Here is a 19,498-nt window from a genome sequence, read left to right on the forward strand (position 1 = left end):
CACTGCCCTACAACAGCGTCCACACAAGGCTGAGAATGCTGAAGCTCAGCTCATTCAGGAGTCAGAAAGTTGATCATCCCAACAGTTTGGATTGGTGTGTCATCTAATTTGGAATATTTTCTGTACATTCCTTATCCTGTTAAAGTTAGATTGTGTAGCATTGATGACACAGTGTTAATCATTGATCAAAAGTCCCAAACAGTCTATAGAGACTTTGGATTTCTCCCTGATTAGTCATGCACTTCTTTCACTTCAGCATCTTGAACTACCTAAAGTTCCAAGGTCCTGCTCACATCTGTTGGGATCAGAAGGTCACAATAAGGGAGCAGGTGCAACCACTGAGCCTGCAGTGGATCTTGAATTCAAGTTCCAACTGGCTCCGTCCTCTGTAAAAGGAAATTATTTTTACCTTCTGTTTTTCTAAAGGTATGATTCATGCTTGGGCACTGTTAATCGGATGCCAGCTGAGTCCTCACCAGTGGCCATTCTTCATGTCAGTGAACGGATTGTGGTCTGCACCTGGATCTTGGTGGTCTGCATCAATTAGTGCTACATGAGGTTCTGTCCGTTCCCACCACATCATCAGGCGTGTGCTGCACCACTTGTTTGTTATTAGTACACCCTGTGGATTCTCCACAGGAGATCCTTCTCAATGGATTTCATTGTGAAACAGAGCAAGATTTGGAAATATCACTCCTAGTGAGAAAGGCCATTTGATCAACAAACTTTCCCATTTAGAGTTTGCTTATGACTATTTTATAATTGACTTTGCTTTGAACACAACCCATTAAACAATTTTTTGATGAACAAAAAATATTAAAAATCTTTCCAGCAGGGAAGGAATTATTCAAACGTGTCTATGAATGTCTCTGTGCATTTCAACCATGCAGAAATTTCTCAAATGGGCATTTTCTGTCAGTGTTTGGGATGGGAAGTGAAATTATTATGGTTGGTCAGCTGACCAAAATGATTCAGATTAGTTCAATTACATTTCTACAAAAGCCATAGAATCAGAATGAAAATTCTCCCAGGTAATGTGAAACACCTTAAATTCTGCTCTAATAAAGCAACTCAGCGTTTAAACCAACCAGAACTCTGGTTTTGTTCCAACATGGATAAAATGGCTCAAATCAGAGTTATTTACAATTTGAACTAACTGATTGATAGCTCGAGTCAACCTGTTTCTTTCCAGGTCAGCCTGTCCTCGGTTAATATGTATGTTATCAGAAATGACCTGATCTTCCTTTTGAGACCTGTTGATTGCTGCCAATATCTGGGAAGGACTTTGGATCATTGTTAATACTAATTAACTTGAGAGTCATAGGTGAAACACCAAGGTCATGATGCAGGATATTGTCAAAGATGAAAAAGCCAGGAGAGAAGACAGGAAGGCAATAATCAGGTAATGCCAAACTTAGGGCTTTTAAAGTGTATAAGTTGAGATGGTGGGGGCGGGAAAGGATGAAAGGAATTTGGAGAGTTCCAAATCGCTAGTTCTATAATAGGAGAGAATGTATTAAGTATGAGATAGCTCAATGTTCCTTAGGCATGGTCTTCCATCCCCTCAGAAGCAATAAGTTGAAAATATATCCTTGGTTTCAAAGTTAGTAAGAATGCAGGAAGAGGGAAAACTGTAACCTGAGGGACACTACTGAGTATATCTCCACATCCTTAGGATACAAAATCTGGTGAATGATTTTGCCATTATTTTATTCTGAGAAAATGGTCTGTATTTTCATTTCAGTGAATCATTTTGGTAAATGATTATGAAAACATCATTGAGAATTTGAAAAATTAAGCAATCAAGAAGTCCAATTTATATGTCTATAAATCATGGAATGATGAGTTACCTGATCATAGCTAAGGCAGTAGTTAATGTGTTAATAAGTTCCATCAATAATCCTGAACAAGGAAAGAGAAAAGCATCAGAGATAATGGGAACTGCAGATGCTGGAGAATCCAAGATAATAAAGTGTGAAGCTGGATGAACACAGCAGGTCAAGCAGCATCTCAGGAGCACAAAAGCTGACGTTTCGGGCCTAGTCTGATGAAGGGTCTAGGCCCGAAACGTCAGCTTCTGTGCTCCTGAGATGCTGCTTGGCCTGCTGTGTTCATCCAGCTTCACACTTTATTATCTAAAGAGAAAAGCATGAGAGGTTTATTCCTGTCTATACATGTAAGAGAACAACAGGCAAGGATATAATGGGTGTACTCTCTGATCCAACAGACTGCCAATAGTTTCTGTCCTGGTGCATGCACAAAAATTAGTCCTGTTCTAATGTTCTTAACAAGAAAATGTAGAAATAGGTGGGAGGAATGGCAAGTTAAATATACATACTCATCAATATTGCCAAAAAGCCAACCACTCTTTCTCACAACCCTCCAAAGGGGAGCTCCAGAAGCCACACAATCTCTTTTTTGCATCTCACAACTGAGAAATGTGCAGAGATATAAAATATGGGAAAACTGAAAGCTACTTTAAAACAAATGAGCGTGAATGAAAAAGGACCATTCAATTCAGAATTTCAGAGGATTGACTTTGTACTGTCTGCCTTAAGATGGTCTATTCACTGTGACGAGTACAGCTTGCTTGATCAACATCACAGGCTTATGAATCAGTATCTCTCCTGCACCCCTTCTGCCACTGACACACTTCAACTCCAATATATGTCATTGACAATATGCATTGCAGCAATTTATTAAGCTTACATGAATAGCACTTCCCAGCCCCAAAACATGCAGCATCAAGAAGAATAAGAGCAATAAGATAAAAGAACACCATCTCTCAGCTCTTCTCAAAACACACCACCAATAAGAAAAGATTACTTCTGCTTATTATTGTTGCTGGGCCAATATCTTGGAGTTAATTAAATGTCTGATGCCATTTCAGGACCACCATCAGCTGAGGGACTGCTGCCTTTTAAAGTAGGTAGCCCACTACTACTTTCTTGGGGCAACTAGGCACAGCATGAAAAACATGACTTTGCCAGCTCTACCCACATCCTGAAAACGGTTTTTTTATAAGCTAACACTCTGACAGGCATCATTATTTAATAGGGTAACTAATCTGTGAGCGTCTCTGGCACTTGTGCTAGTTTCACAATAACTGTTCTATGCGCATATGCATTTAGAGCAACCAATGTGGACTATCCTGCCTTGTCTGCTGCAGTCTCTGCCAATCTGTGTTAAAGCAAATGCTGGCTCAGGATGAGTGTTTATCATCCTGCCAAACAGACTGCAAAACTTGCAGGCTCAGCAGTAAGGAAGGAGGATTAGATATAAAAGTAACCAATTGACGTAGAGTTTTTCTTCTCCAAAGGAACTAGGTTAACTTGCCCTTCAGAATATGGGATCTGAATGGAGCTGAGGGAGACAGGGTATCAGGTCCTCCTTCCCCTGACAGCTGCTGACTAAGATGATTTGTAAACAGTAGGTCATACCTTTTCGGATTTGGGAGATTAAATAAGGTGTTAGGGTTGTTAATGAGTTGATTTCCACCTGCTTTTAATGCGTCCTCTGTAGACATGAATCCTAAACATAAACAGTTACCAAATTTGATCCCAGGTGTGTTTCAAGATAGCTGATCTCAGCTGGGGTCAGAAATGGGGACATTACAATTGGCTTCTGTGTATAAGGGCAAAGGCGAGTTGCAAATTTTGGTGCGATTCTTGCTCGTAATTACTATCTGGCAGAGGCTTCCAAATTGTGGTCCAAAATAGAATTTTAAGGAATTGATAAAGTTAGCAAGTTAATGCCTTTGGGGCTGCATTTGTCATGCACTGCAAGCCCAAAGCCTCAAGAATTCTGTATTCTATGTTTTATTTCAAAAGAAAAGCTTGCATGCATATCATGCCTTTCACAATCTCCAATATCTAAGTCAATCTGTTAGGCACTTTGCAATCACTGCTGTAATGAAGAAAACCTATTGGCATGCTGTCTCCCTTGCAGCGTCATACACCCTCGGCGCTAGTAATAGTAATAGTTTGTGAAACTAACATTATCTTTAGGATGTTACAACAAGGATTGAGTTTGAGAGTGGAGAGGAGAGGTGCACAAGGGTTTATTTTTCCAAGAGAGGGAAATATTGAAAGCTCAGTGGCAAGCCCTGCTGTAAACTGAATGTGTAGGTGTAAGTTTGGGTGGCGGAGGGTGTAGGGGTTTATGAGTTAGAGAGAATTTGGTTTGTGTAAGTTACCTTCTACGTCAAATAGTCTGCAAACACTCACTCTCTAGGATCATGTGGCCATTCCATAGAGACAAGAGGGCTTTTATGTACTCATCATCAGACAGAAATTTGTATAAAAAGCTAGGGGAAGAGGGAGCAGTGAAGTGATTAAAAAATATACAGTAACTTGCATTTATTATTACTTTTATTGCAGTAAAATATCACAAGGAACTTCAGAGGAGTGCTATCAGATGAAAATAACTATCACATTCATAATAATGTCACACCTAATTCCTTTAGGAATGGAAACTACAATCCCTAGACTGGTTTACTTGTAACTCCAAACCTACAGCAATGTAGTCAACTCTTAACTGCCCTCTGTGCATTAGGGATGGGCAATAAATGCTGGCCAGGCCAGTGATGCCCTCATCCCATGAATGCATTTTGGAAGAAAGAAGATATTAAGCCAGTGACAAAACATTTGGTCAAAGAGGTAGGTTTTAAGGAGCAGCTGAAGGTTTGAACAGTAGGAGTTTAAGGAGAAAAATCCAGAGTTTACAGAAACCTTGCATTTATATAATGTCTTTCACAATGTCAGAATGTTCCTAAATACCTCTGCAGCATAGTCACTGTTATAAATGTTGGGTCGAGACAGCTGACTGCTTAGTTACCAATGCTGGAACTTCAGGATGCCCAAGGGACTAGATTTGGAGACATGCAGAGATCCCACAGGTTTGTGGAGCAGGGAAACGCTATAAACATAGGGAGCAGCAAAGTTACACAGATGAACTGAAAGTACTGAAGGCCGAAATGGACACACTGAAATCAAATGCAATCTTCATAACACTCCATCTCATGAGTCACTCTCCTCACCATCATCCTGCCTGGCTTCTCATGATACCCAATGCAATGAATGTAATTAAATAGAAGAGGTGTAAACATGTTAGAGGTTTACAGAAAAAAGACATCTCAAAGCCACAAGTGTCTGAAATTAACTGTTGCTCTGGCTGATGAGTCAGAAAGCACAGCAAGCTTCCAAGAAGAACACAAAGAAAATCACCAAGAAGATGGCACCAGTGGACAGCAGCAGATAAGGAAAGCAAGTTATGTTGTCAACATTTACAAGTGAAGCAGGTCCATCCCAACTATGGCATCTCCTCGAAGGATATGAGCACCATGAATTCGTTCAACAACGATATTTCCCAGTGCATCCCAGGGGAAGCTTCCTGCCTGGCCCATTACAACAAGCACAGCAACATCAGCTCCCAGGAGATCCAGATTACCGTGCGCCTGCTCCTGTCTGGAGAGTTTGCCAAGTATACCATGTCACAGGGGACAATGACAGTGACCAAGTGCATCAGCTCCAAGTGAAACACCACATTGTACTCAAAGAAACAAGAAATGGTTCCTTCCATAGTCTCCCTAAATCCCTTTGGAACTCTTGACAGAGGTCAAGAACTGTACAAGTTGACATAAAAATACACATTCTCTGGCCAAAAGCACAGATTTAACACAGATACACTATCACATCTCTCCCCTACCAACCCAATCACCACCACTGCTTTTTTCCCTGACTTGCATTCCTTTTACCTTGGACAAAAATCAGTGCTGTGGAGTGGAGCAGTCAGTCCTGTGTCACCACTGCCCTCTTCCTTCCTAAGCTCCTATTACAACCATCAGTATGCCTTTGCAATCAGGTTGGAAGAACTATGGGAGAAACGTAAGGTCACCACCAACTGCACTTAAGTTCACTGCACTTGTTTGTCACCAAGATATTCTTGTGCTAAATCTTCATCTGCGTGCCTGACAATTCAAGTTCAACATAAAGATTCATGTAAAAAAAAATCTGCACTTATACACATGCAAACAACTGCAGGTTACTCAAAGAAAATGGAACAAGATGCACGCACTAATATTTTTAAAAAATTAATTAGACTGTGGTTTTGTTTGTTTTAAGGGCTGATGAGGTTCGAATAAAATGATTCCAGCCTTCAACAGGGCTAATTACCAATTATTTTTCTCATTCATTGCTGCGATGCTTAACATCTTGACACACTGGCATATGCTGGGACATGTTTAGTGCCTTGTTTCACACTCAGTTTCATATTGAAAATCCTCTAGTTTCTAACAATAGAGGATTGTAGTTGTGGTGTGAGAGCCCAGAGGGCGCAGATGTAGGGTAGATTCAGATTATTCATTATGGTACCAGTACAGCAAATCAAATGGTAACTGTTAATTAGCCAGCTCAGGAAAGCTTTGTGGAACTGACTGATTCTGCTTTGGAGAATGCAGTGTGAATATGTTCAGCAAAACCATTCAGGATTAAAATTACAAAGTAAACATCCTGATATTACAACTGGGCCAAACCCCAATTTAAAACTACTTCATTGGCTCTAAGATAACACACTGTGAAGCTGGAGGAACACAGCAAGTTAGGCAGCATCACAGGAGCCAAGAGATTTTCTGAGGAAGGATCCTGACCCAAACCATCAGCTTTCCTGCTCCTCTGATGCTGCCTCGCTAGCTGTGTTCCTCCAGCTCCACAGTGTGTTATCTTGGGCTCTAGCATCCGCAGTTCTTACTATCTCTTCATTGGCTGTAAAATGCTTTGGGACATCCTGAAGACATCCTTTAGAAATGCAAGTTTTGTCATATATATGGCACAGGAGCAATTTTGAAAGGGCAAAGAAAAGAAATGCCCATTAGTACAAAGGTAAAATAACTTGCAATTGGTTAGCTCAGTTGGCTGAAAGGCTGCTTTGTAAAGTACAATGATGGAATAGCACGGATTCAATTCCTGAACTAGCTGAGGTCACCATGAAGCCCTGCCTGCTGAAGCTTGCCCTGAATCTTCACGGACACACAGACACATGCATAATCCAAATGGACATTTCTTCAATAATGCACCTAATGCTGGAAATCAGAAATGAAAACAGAAAATACCAAAAAGTATTCAGCAGGTCTGGCAGCATTTGGAACAAAAATGCGTTATCATTTCTGGATAGACTTTCATCAGAGAAATGTCACTTGTGACATTCACAGCTATTAGGGTTGCATAAATGCCATTTTGTTCACTATTGTAACACTTAAAGGCTTGCAGTTCCCAGTGCTGATGAATCATAGAAACCCAGGAACAAGAGTCATCCTTTCAGCACTTTGAATCTGTTCTGCTCCTCAGTTTACCTAAAGTTACCAGGAAGTAGGATTCCACATATCGCCTATTCAATTACATTCTTGACCATTAGATCTAATGGCAATGGCGACATTTTAAAGGTGTACTTGGCTCAAATAGCTGTAAAGGACCATGGATAAGATGCTGCCATTTTATCATAGAATTAACCAAGGTGGGCAGGAATGTTTGAGTTCAGATGCATGTAACCAAGCAGTAAGCAAATCCAGAATTATACACAAAATCAGTTATGCACTACCGTTAAATATGAATGTCTTCTTTTCCATTGAGGTTCAGGATTAATTAACTCAATGGAGCTTTTGAAAGCCACATAACCAATAAATGTCAAGCCTCACTGGATCATCTGGGAATGAATCAATTAAACTCCTGAAACTACTAGCTACAAACATATAAAACAGAAGGTAAGCAATGGACGTCACAAATGCATACACAAATGTTGTAGAACTTCACAGGAAGCTGGACTTTCAATCCTGTTACTGTCTAATTTCAGAGAATGCTTCGAACACTGGAGTTCAGGGATTGGGTTGTCACGTCATTCTGCTGGGTCCCTACCATGTCAGGATTACACAACAGATGCAAATTGGAACACAGAAGTTAGCTGCTTGTCCATGGGCAGGCAAGTTTAAGCAGGTGCATTTAAAACAGATATTAAAAATGGATGAGACTCATCCAATGAATTTTTAACCATGTAAGAACTGAGCAATGCACTTCCATTCTTGGCCTCCAACATCACATAGCAGGTGGTGAGGAAAGAATGCCAAGATTTTAATATCCATATTGCCTGGTTAAGAATAATTATGAAGTCTCTTGGTGCCTCACAGAAGCATTATCAGGTACAATGAGCAGGAAGTTCTTTGTGGGTTTGACAACCCCAGGTATCAAGATCGAAGTCAAGGGTGGGGGGTGTGGTCACACACATGCACTGTGTTGGAAACAGTCACCCAATGTGATTTGTCCCAGAGTGGCAAATAAATGGCCAGACTGTAGGTGCACTGTCCAATTAAGGACTGTGGGAAGGCTTTTGAAGCTGGAAAGCCAATTGGAGGACATCCAGCTTGAAAACAGCAACAGAATGCAACAGAGAGTAAACTGTTAAACAGCTAAATTGACTCCAGCTGTCTGTGGGAACCTGGAAGAGAAATGGAATGGTCCAGTTGGGGAATTGGCATGCCAGCTCTATTTTTTAGCACTTGCCTGCTTCCCTTCCCTGCCTCAATGGGAATAAAATTCAACCAGAGACACCAAAAACATAATAAGATATTAGGTTGGTTGTTTTAATAATTGCTCAAAGGGATAAGTCTAAGGAGTATTTTACAGGACCAGGGAGAGAAGCAGAGATTGAGAGAAGGAACTCCAGAGATTCCCAAACATTTGCCTGCTGTGAATCCATTTCGAAGTTTGAAAATCATTGTGGTGGTTTGGCGGGAGGCAGGGATGAGGATGATAGAGGTCATGCTGATATAAGAATGGTGGGCCCTGTTAGAGAAGGGCCACAGCTGCTCTAACCCAATGTTCCGAGCAACCATTGCTGCCTCAGAGCTCATAACTCCAAAATTTCAGCTCGTAAACCCACTGGAGTCCTGATCCCAACTTTGGGAAGCCCCAGTTTAGGGATTAGCTGCTAAAAGATAAACTACTGAATGGTCAAGTTTATGGAGGATGAAAGAGTTATCTGAGAGTGAGAGGGGTTAAATAAACACCTATAATTTGACCGCCATGCTTAACTTGTTCATTCATATTCTGATTAATATACTGAAAACGTCCTCAGCTCCTGATGACTTATGGGTGAAAGCAACTCTTCTTGAACTGTACAGACTGGAAGCATGTAAGATTGATTCAATTTAGTCAGAATGAGGCATTACAATTGATCTTGGTGAGTGGCTTCGTCCTCACTCCAGTTGTTATCCAAGAAACCTTATGTGAACTGTGAGTGAAATTATCTGCTGACTTGGCTATGATGGTGAAGATCTGCCTACATTCTCTAGATTCACACATAAACAACATGTCATTTTGGGAAGGTGATGCAGGGTCCTTGGCACAACCGAAACTGGAGCTTGGACAGGGGCCTGGCAGTTACCATTTTTCAAGTTTTCTTAACTCTTATCACGCAATGAGCCGTATGTATTTCAGCTTAGAACAAACAATAAGCAACACATGTTTCAGCTCTTACCGTGTAATGAATCATATGCATTTCAGCTGTTACCTTGCAATGAGCCATGTGTTCTTTGAGTTATTGGAAGAAAATCCATCTTAATTTCATTCATAGAGCTGTCTGTGGTAATTTCAGTTCTACTTGATTCAGCACTGTTAACCAATTTGTCGGGTTCTGGCACATATTCCATCAGGGGATAATTGACGGCATTGTAACCACTGCATGAACAGAAAACAAGAGTTTGATGTCTTCATCACATCCAGTTCTGGGAACACTAACACCCTCTCCCCTCCCAAATGAAGGCATCGCTGACTAATTGCGTGGTAGTGAGCTGCTTTCTGACGCTGCACCAGAACTTTTGGTGGTGGTGGAAAACTGGTTAGATGTGCTGTATTTGCCAGGTATCAACAGGCCCTCAAGACACAAATGGGATTAGACAATCATGGAGGCCAATGCTAGGAGTCTAACCCCAAGGAGTCTAGCCCCAGTGTGAGGTGTTGCATTTTGGTAAGACAGGCCAGGGTAGGCCTTATACAGTTAATGGTAGGGGAGCATTGTCGATCAGAGAGGGGTAGAAGTGCAGGTACATAGTTCCTTGAAAGGGGACTCATCATTAGATAGGGTGATGAAGGCAGTTGGCATGCTTGCCTTCATTGGTCAGGGCACCGAGTACAGTGTTGGAACATTATATCACGGTTGTACAAGACATTTGTAAAGCCACATTTCGAGTACCATGTACAAATCTGGTCACCTGCTTATAAGAAGTATGCTATTAAACTGGAAAAGGTGCAAAAGAGATTTGCAAGGATGTTACTGATGCTGGAGGGCTTGAGTTACAAGGAGAGGCTGGGTAGGTTGGGACTTCTTTCCCTGTAGCTTTGGAGGCTGAGGGGTGACTTTACAGAGGTTTACAAAATCATAAGAGGCATAGATAAGGTAAATTACCAAGGTCTTTTCTCCAGAGTAGGGGAGTCCAAAACTGAAGGGCATAGGTTTAAAGTGAGAGGGAAAAGGTTTAAAAGGGACCTGAAAAGCAACTTTTTCACACAAAAGGTGGTGTGTATATCTGTGTAAGAGGAAGTGGTAGAGACAGGTACAACTATAACATATAAAAGACATTTGGACACGTCGATGGATAGGAAAGATTTAGAGGGATATGGGCCAAATACAGGCAAATGGAAGTAGTTCAGTGTAGGAAACCTGGTTGGCATGAACTAGTAGGGTGTTTCTGCACTGTTTCACTCTAATAGCTAAATGTGGTGTGACACAATGTTAATACTCACCATCAGTCTCAATGCAGCTCAATCTCCACGCACCGATTACTTACACAGTTAACAATCGCTATCTATCAGAACTCATTCCTGACATGTGCTCCATTTCACCTTTATACACTTAGGCCACTGGAAGTCTCACAGCCATATCTCTCAGGCTGCACACACTGTCAGCTATTCAAACATGTCAGCCAAGCTAATCAAACAGATTTCACAAGACTCACTGACACACTTCTCTGTCTCTCTTTTGCATTACTAGGAAGTACAAGGTGATGCAATCAGAGCAACAAGAGCTAATTCAGAGGGGGGCATCCACACCTGCACCTTTTAACTCCCATACAGGAGACAGTACTGGCCTTGAATGGAATGGGCAAGGAATTCCCTAATTCCCATTCTCACATTCTTCCACCTCATCCCACAATCTCTTCTTGTTTATAAGGTGTAGATGATGTGAGCACTTATTATTTTGCTTCTTTTCCTCAATATAAATTTACCATTATGTCTGTCCCCTTTCAAATATACCAGAAGTCCAACTTGGCCAGACAGTGGCACAACAGAAAAAAAGGCAATTTTCACAAACACATACTGTCATTCAACATTCCAAGCAAGCTACCAGTTCAGGTATTCACACAGGGTGTGATTTGAAATTTAGAATAGAGATTGGATCTACAAGTGGTAAGACACTTGGCACAAGGGTCAGGGCAAGGACAGGAATAGCAAAGATGTGAGAACACAAGAAAAAAAAGGAACAAGAGTAGACCATATGCCTATTGATTCAGAGATAGAAGGAATTGCAGATGCTGGAGAATCTAAGATAACAAGGTGTAGAGCTGAATGATCACAGCACACCAAGCAGCATCGGAGGAACAGGGAAGCTGATGTTTCAGGCCTAGACCCTTCTTCAGAAGATTCTTCAGAAGGGTCTAGACCCGAAACATCAGCTTTCCTGCTCCTCTGATGCTGCTTGGCCTGCTGTATTCATCCAGCCCTACACCTTGTTATCTCATATGCCTATTGAGACTGTTTCATCATTTAAAATAATTAAACCTGATTCAACTCCACTTTCTTGACTGTTCCAATATCTCCTGATTATTGAGAATAATAATTCGATAGCAGGTTACATGTACTGAATGACGGGGCATCCACAATGTGCTGCAACAGAAAATTCCAAAGATTCAGAAAACTTTGAGAGAAGAACTTTCTCCCTATCTCAGTCCTAAGTGATTAGCTCTTTATATTGATTGCATGTCCCTGTGTTTTAGATTCTCTGACCAGTAGAAACAATCTCTCAGCATCCACCTATTGAGGCTTTTTAAAATCCTGTAAGTTTAGCACGCCAGAGGGTGAGGTCACACAAGTCCTGGTGCAGAGGATTCAGACGACTGCATCAATAGAGCACATGTACAGATGAAGAAGGTTCATGGCTATGCATAATGAAATACTTTGCGACCTGCCAGGAAGTCTGGATTCAATGCAAAGGAGCATGGAAGAGTCCGGCACGAATTTTGCACAGGTTTTTAAGCAGAGCTGGGAGCTCATTCTTTCCAGCTCAAAGTGGTGGCTAACTCTACTGGCACATATGTGAATTCAATTGTGATGAAGGACAGGTGTCCCAGCCTTCAGTAGAGTACAAACAGTTTACACCTGAGGTCTAAATTCATCAGTGGGAGCTCTAACTAAAGTTACGCGGGACCAGATTGGGTTCAATTCCCACACTGGCTGAAGTTGCCATGAAGGACAGTTTTTCAACCTCTCCCCTTGCTTGAGGCACGGTGACTCTCTGTTTAAACCACCACCACTTCTCTCTATTCAGACAGCAACCCTATGGTCCACTCAGACTCTGGCAACTTTAGCTTTTTACCATCAAAAAGGACAAGGACAGCAGATACACGGGAACACCACAATCTGGAAATGTATCACCATTCCTTAGTACAGTTGGGTCACAATCCTGGAGATCCTTTCTTAATGGCATTACTGGTCTACCTACAGCACATGGTCTGCAGCAGTTCAATAAAGTAGCTCACCATCACCTTCTCAAGAGGTGACCAGCCAGGGATGCTACATCCAGGAGTGAATTTAAAAAAGGTCCAGCACCAAAAATTAGGTTACAGAAAAATCTCAACTGTAATGAGTAGTTCATGGGGCTATTTACATAGATTGTCCATCAGGGAAAGAGTCAAAATCATAATGGATCAAAAACTGTGCACTTTGGAATTGAAGGCTCTTTTAATTTGTCTGGTAGATGGGTACATCAAATCATATCAGAGTTTTGGAATGTGATGCATTAACTATCGTAAAACAGACAGCAGTACCTGGGCTTCAATTGGTCTCACAGACACAGACAAAGGGAGAAAAGGAATTAACCAAGGCTGCTGACCACATCTGGTGCAAGATGTCAAAAACTCTGAAGCAGCAACGATGAATGTCAAGTGTAGATTCTGGTGGGACTGGAGGTGAGGTTTCCAGTTACGAGTGTGGACAATTCTTAGCCCACCAGAATCTACAGAATGGTTATGGAAAGAATAATCGATCCCTGTTCAACAACTCTCCATGCCTCACAACTTCCACCCAGCCCTGTCCAACTGCTGTTCCCGGTTCCTGCTCAACAACTCTCCCTCAACATCTCCCATAACTCACCCAGTTATCATCCTGGGATCATAACAGTTTTTCAAAATTAAAATGAAATCACAGTAGCAAAATATTTGAGAAGCATTGTTCTACTGAATCCCTCTGAAAAAAGTGCACATGTATATATGCATGTGTGCGTGCACATATGTGCATGTTTTCAATAAAGCTACAGATACCCTTCGGAGTGAGGCACTGAACAGTGAACTACATGCCACACTTACTATTCAGATTCACATATGATGAATAGCAACTCTGAATTTTACTCCAATGACAAACCAGGAGGGGACATGAGGAATGTTTTATCAGCATTTAAATGAAGCATGTTTATATTATACCTTCACCTAGAACACTTACAATGGTGTTTCAAAAAGGGACTGTTCTAGATCCTCCAGCTCCAGGAATGTGTCATTGACATTTGGGGAGAGCTTAACATACTTGACTCCTGCCCAGATCTGCAACACTCGCCCACTTTCAGCTAAAAGGAGACAGAAGCACATCATCATTAGAAGTACTGTCTTCCCCTTCAGTCCCTCTTCTATATATGAACTGATGACTAACCAGAGAGGCCTCAGCTCACAATTTATGACCTATATTGCCCTGGCAACTTGAGTTTGATTGTTCTTATAATTTTTGGCTGTTTAAATAGGACTGTTCTCTCATTGCCAAATAAAGTTTCAATGAGAAAACCAGGTTCTGTTAGTATCAGCAACTTGAAATATTTGAGAATTAATGGAGAACATGGATTTAAACCTGATACATTGCCCATAAGGCTCAACACTAAGTGGCCCATAAAGACAAAAGTTTTGGACACTTCTGGTTTACATCTGAATTACATTATAGTCTCGGAGAGTATTACATGGCCATTCAAAAACTTAGAAAGGCAGTGCCTATTTTCCAAAAGAGATCATACAATAAATAAGGCACTTTTTTCAGTTTTAGAATATAGGAAAACAATATAATGATACTTAGTCCATCTCTCACTTTATTTTAAAATCCCCACATCATGGCAAATTGACCCGTTGTTTTATTTGTTCCAAAATCTACAAGAAATTTCATCCTTATTGTATCCTTTCTCAGGGCATTATCGCATACAGTAATATACTTCTGATAAAAGTAATTTATTTATTTTTAAATCCATTTTCTTCTTCCCTTGACAATACTAACTCTTGTTGGGATGCCTTGTCCAATGCTGTTTTATCCTGAAAGGAATGCAGGATAAATTTATTAGACTGATTCCTGTGATGAGGGGATTCTCTTACGAGAGACTCAGTAGACAAGGCCAATACTCTCTGGAATTCTGAAAAGTGACAGATAAGTTAATTGAAACATAACAGTCTCCAGGAGCTTGAAAGGATAGATGCTTGGAGAATGCTTCTTCTGGCTGGGGAGTCTAAAACTAGGAGTCACCATCTCAGAATTGGGGCTTTATCTATAAGATGAGGAGAATTTTTTTTCATTCATAGAGTTGTAAATCCTTGGGATTCCCTGCCTTAGAGTTCTCCATGATGTTCCTTTATTGAGTACGTACATGACAGGGATCGATAAATTTATAGGTGCTAAGGATGGAGTTGAAATAGATATTCAATATGATAATACTGAATTGTGGAGAGGATTTGAAAGGTTATACAGCTTTCTCCGTATGTTCAAATTTTCAAGACAGAGCTTCTTGGTGGACTGCTGAATTATGGGGTGGCATCACAACTGTGTCTAATCCTGCCCTCAGCCGACATGTAAATACACACACTTCCCAGCAGGGGTTTAGAGTTGGAATTTTGACTGTGTTTTACCTCTCTAAACCAAGATTGTTGAGACCAGTTGCATCAAACCCTTCCACTGCCCTCAGCTGATATTGGTTAATGCAGCTAAAAAGAATGGAAAACACAAGGGTGATGCATTTTTTAACCTGACAACAAAAAGAAATCCACTATTTTTTACATATATTTTTGTTGGCATAGCAACAAGAAAGCAATAAATTCTTCTACGCAGCTGGGAAATAACATCTGTGCACTAGCAAGATTCTAGCGGATTTTTCAGTTTGAAGCCATCAGTCGAGTGTTTCCAGGTATCTGTTGTCACAACAATAGTCTCAAGTTATGACTGCTATTATATGGGCAACAGATGGGTCGGTCACCTGACCGCAAGCAGATTAACCAGGCATTTTATAACTTCCACAGTGAATGCTATAACATCAGAGAGCTGTGCCTGCCAAAAGGAAACATGAGAGAATCTGGCTGCCTTGCTTCTTCCCGAAGATAGCTGTGAGGGGAATACAGCTCGACCCACTTCCAAACAATTTGGCAAAAGGAGATCACTGGAGGGAGATTTTACTGCACTATTGAGTAACTCTCCTGGTTATCTAACTGAATGCTACAAAAACATTCTGCCCAAGCTACCCAACCTGATTCAAAGCTGTTAACACATACCATTGATGCTGGAATGATGCCTGCACCTGGAGATAGGCCATGTTATAGCTTAGGCGTAAAGAAAAATCAAAAAAGGATTTGTTAAATTTGATTTTTCACACTTAATTTTCTCCTCTCCCCCCGACGTTGTTGACTCTGGCTGGGCTACTGCCTCATGGCCAACATTTGGTATCTCACCCACATGGCCAACCCTTTATGTTTGTCTCAAAAGTGAGTCACTACAGACTATCTGAACACACAGATAAATTGAGTTTTTTTTTCACTGAATGCCCACACAGCACTGTTTCCAGCATTTGACAGCAATCAGGTTTGACAATCTTGGTTGATTACTCTATCTCCTTCTTTCTGCTGTCTCAGGGACATAGATGCCAATTAGTGACTACCTTTGCTGCCCTGACTACCGAGGCCAAATTTCATTTTCAGGACGATAGCTTTTCTAAATGATTTAGAATTAGTGTAAATCCCATCTGAGAGGTCAAATGCTAATAACGCTCAAGTCTCCAAAGTGTGCTAATTTGCATAATTACTTTTTACAAAGTGCAGGCAAATGACTGGTCCAGGGAAGACACTGGTGTTAGAAGATGAAACTGTAAGCAAGTTAAATTTGAAGAAATGGGAACAATTTAAACTTGCAGCCAAAACCAAATAAAGACTATCATAAATTTGTTTTGTTTAGATAAAGTAGAGCTTTGCCTGCTGTAGCCAATCAAGTCAATAGTGGAAACAGCACATGAATTCACTTCCTCCTTTTCTCTGTGCCTCAGGGAAAGCTTTTCTTCATCCCATCCTATAAAGCTTAACTGAGTTCAGCATGTGAGAAATATCTTTGGAGATACCACTCTGTAACACAAAAGAGTTTATCTTGGTCAGTGTGGCATAGGTCAACACTGGATAAAATGATGAGAGTTGTGAGAAGCAACAGTTTCTATTATTTCAAGTTGGACAAGCAGAATTCCATTGTGATCCCATCTCTATGGATCCTACTCTCTGTATAAGCAAAGCAGATTATCATAAGCACACAGGGAGATCTGTCTCTACAGGCACCATTTGCAAGCTCTAACTCTGTAAAGTTGGACAAATGCCAGTCCAAAGTAAAGGCTGTTTCTGAAGGCATCATTTATTGTCTCATCTCTGTAACAAAGCAGAACATGCACCAGTTTATAGCAGCATGTCTCTGAGAGTCCCACTTATGCTCCTATTGCAATTTTAAAAATCTTTTCCTCAAATTACACTCCCTGTCTTAATTTTCCTCCAACATCTTATATTTTACATTTTCTTTTATTTTCATTTTTTTGACAGTGGTCTGTTTTCATATTTCTTTTCATCACCAAATTACCCTTTGTTTTACTGACACACAGTCCTGCTTTTTCTAGTTCCTTTTATGAGTTTCTCTTTCTCCAAGCACTGACTCTGCTTTTATTTTATTCATCTACTTCTCCCTCATTTTCTTTTCTAACTGCCTGTCTCTCTGTCTCTCAGGCCCCACAAAATGACAAATGCAAACCAAATGTGTCAGTTTTAATCTTTGGTTTTGAGTCAATGCATTGTTGTGTTATCAGCTTCTTTGGTTCCAACTGCCAAATGCAAAAATGAAGTTTATTTGCTCATTCAATTTTCTTCCCTTATCCTTTCTGATATATACAATCTTACCCAGGCAGCTACTTTCCTTATGCGAGCCTTAACAATAATTGATAACATCGTTCCACCGTGGGATCATCATACTGGGCTGGATCTTATCCTTATCAGATAATCAAACACACAATCTTTCAGTTTGAGTTTCCAGCGCACAGTCTAGATCATGTGTTTGGGTTTGTATTGCTCAGTTTCATACCAGACTGTGTGCCAACTATAGAAGAAGTCATGTCTATTTATTGTGAATTAGTTTCTGAGTCAGGGTATCAGTCTGCCCAGTTCAACAGCCTGCAGAAAATGGACATGGTCAGCCTGCATGTATCTGCAAACTGAACACCACTCTGCATATTGTAAATCAGCTATTGGGCAGAATAATACAAAGTCAGATTGGCATCAAGTCCTTACAGTGCTTTCAAATTTGTGAGCATTTGTAGGAAATATTTCCATTGCCTGACAGTTTGTTCCTTCCAAAAATTAGCCTTTTTGTTGCCAGCCAGCCAGCTTGTCAGCTTGGGTTTGCTTTGGATCAGTTTTGCTAGAGGGAAACCAGTGTTGCAACTGACAGGTCCTAGCCATTAGCAAGCATTTGCTGTCTATGAAATAAATTAAATTGGAGTGTTGCTCTTTCAGGTACCCTTTGTGCATTTAAAAGATGTGAAATTGGGTCATCTGCTGCAGGCTGTCGTGCATGACATCTACTGACGCATATTCCGGTAAAAGGGAAAAAGTGACTAGTTCTAAAATTTCCAGAAAAATATTCCGATGGAGTTTTAAACATTTTTCCACGTGTTATTAAAGATTGAACAAGGCCTTGAAAACACATTGTATCATTGGTACTGAACCATACATTAATGTCTGTTTTGGGGGCATAATGTTAATTTGTGCTGATAAATTTTATTTTCTCCACACAACATGTTGTCCATTGCATCTTATTCCAAATCATCTCTGGCCAGAGCTACATCATGTCCTCTATCATCAAGGTGTTCAATCTGCTAGGGTTTTGTTTCTAACCCAAGTGGTAATTCTTCAAGCGTGAACTCAGGTAAGTAGTGTTGCCAGTCAATAAAACTGGGAATTCGGGTGGGGGCAGGAGGCTGGATGGATGCAGATGGGGTGGTGGCGCTGTAGTTGTATCAATTTCATGGAACAACATGGAGAAGTTGCATCAGAATTAAGCTCAATCCTAGTTCTTGCCCAATACTTAAACCTTTGCCCTTTCCCACTGGGCCAAATTGAACAGTGCAGCTGTTACTCAACACGGATTAACTAACTGCGCACATTGACCAGATGACAATGTCAAGAAGAGCTTTCAAGCCTGCACGATTTAGTTTAATGACAGACAGCACATATGTCCACCAAACTACTAGGGTAGCAGTAAGTGTCAGGTGATGTTTGCCTCTGGTTTCTAGGAGTTCTATAATTATGATAATGGAAAACCCTTACCTTTCACTAGCTCGCCTTTGTTGTTTTGGAGCTGAACTTCAATGGTGAAAGGACAGCCTTGCATCACCTCCCGTATTTCTTCACCAAGGATCACCAGCTTACTGGCTTCAGCTTTTCCCAAAAGCAGACAAATTACATTGTTAGTCGTGCACTATAAGTTGAATAACACGAGTAATGGGGTCTCCAACCACAGACTAATTAATTAATTTTGTGAGGAATAGAATGTTATTTTACATTGTGAACTCCGCATTCAATGTGGAAAAAGTTCTCAGTACTCCGCATAATAAATCGCTGCACAGCCACATTCAACAAAACAAAATTAATGCTGAACTGTAGTCAGAAAGAAAGGATACAAGCCAAAATAATCTTCAAAAAGTAGTGGTTAGGTCAGACCACATCTTGAGTACCGTAGATATTTCTAGTCACTGAGCCAGAGATGAAATACAATAATACAATACAAAAATGCTTTGTCTTATCACTGAATTCATTATAAATAATAATCTTGCCCCAGCCAACTGTTTCAACCCAATTTTTACTCCTTTTAGAGCCACACTTTCTTCTATTTCCCTTAAAGACAGTGACTCTTGCTGGAAT

At 40.7% G+C, this 19,498-nt stretch overlaps 1 protein-coding gene across 2 annotated transcripts in view; it reads right to left on the reverse strand.

The window, feature by feature from the left end:
- LOC125466536 (MORN repeat-containing protein 1-like) overlaps positions 1 to 19,498 on the reverse strand; it is a 185,610-nt gene that overhangs the window by 132,723 nt on the left and 33,389 nt on the right. For both annotated transcript variants that reach the window (XM_048561130.2, XM_059638066.1), the window contains exons 8-10: positions 18,905 to 19,015; positions 13,761 to 13,881; positions 9,559 to 9,725 (exon numbers count right to left, since the gene is read on the reverse strand). In XM_048561130.2, coding sequence (XP_048417087.1) covers positions 9,559 to 9,725; positions 13,761 to 13,881; positions 18,905 to 19,015 — 399 coding nt within the window. The remainder of the gene's footprint in view (positions 1 to 9,558; positions 9,726 to 13,760; positions 13,882 to 18,904; positions 19,016 to 19,498) is intronic.

This window comes from Stegostoma tigrinum, chromosome 28 (genome assembly GCF_030684315.1).
Source record: "Stegostoma tigrinum isolate sSteTig4 chromosome 28, sSteTig4.hap1, whole genome shotgun sequence".
Lineage (NCBI taxonomy): Eukaryota > Metazoa > Chordata > Chondrichthyes > Orectolobiformes > Stegostomatidae > Stegostoma > Stegostoma tigrinum.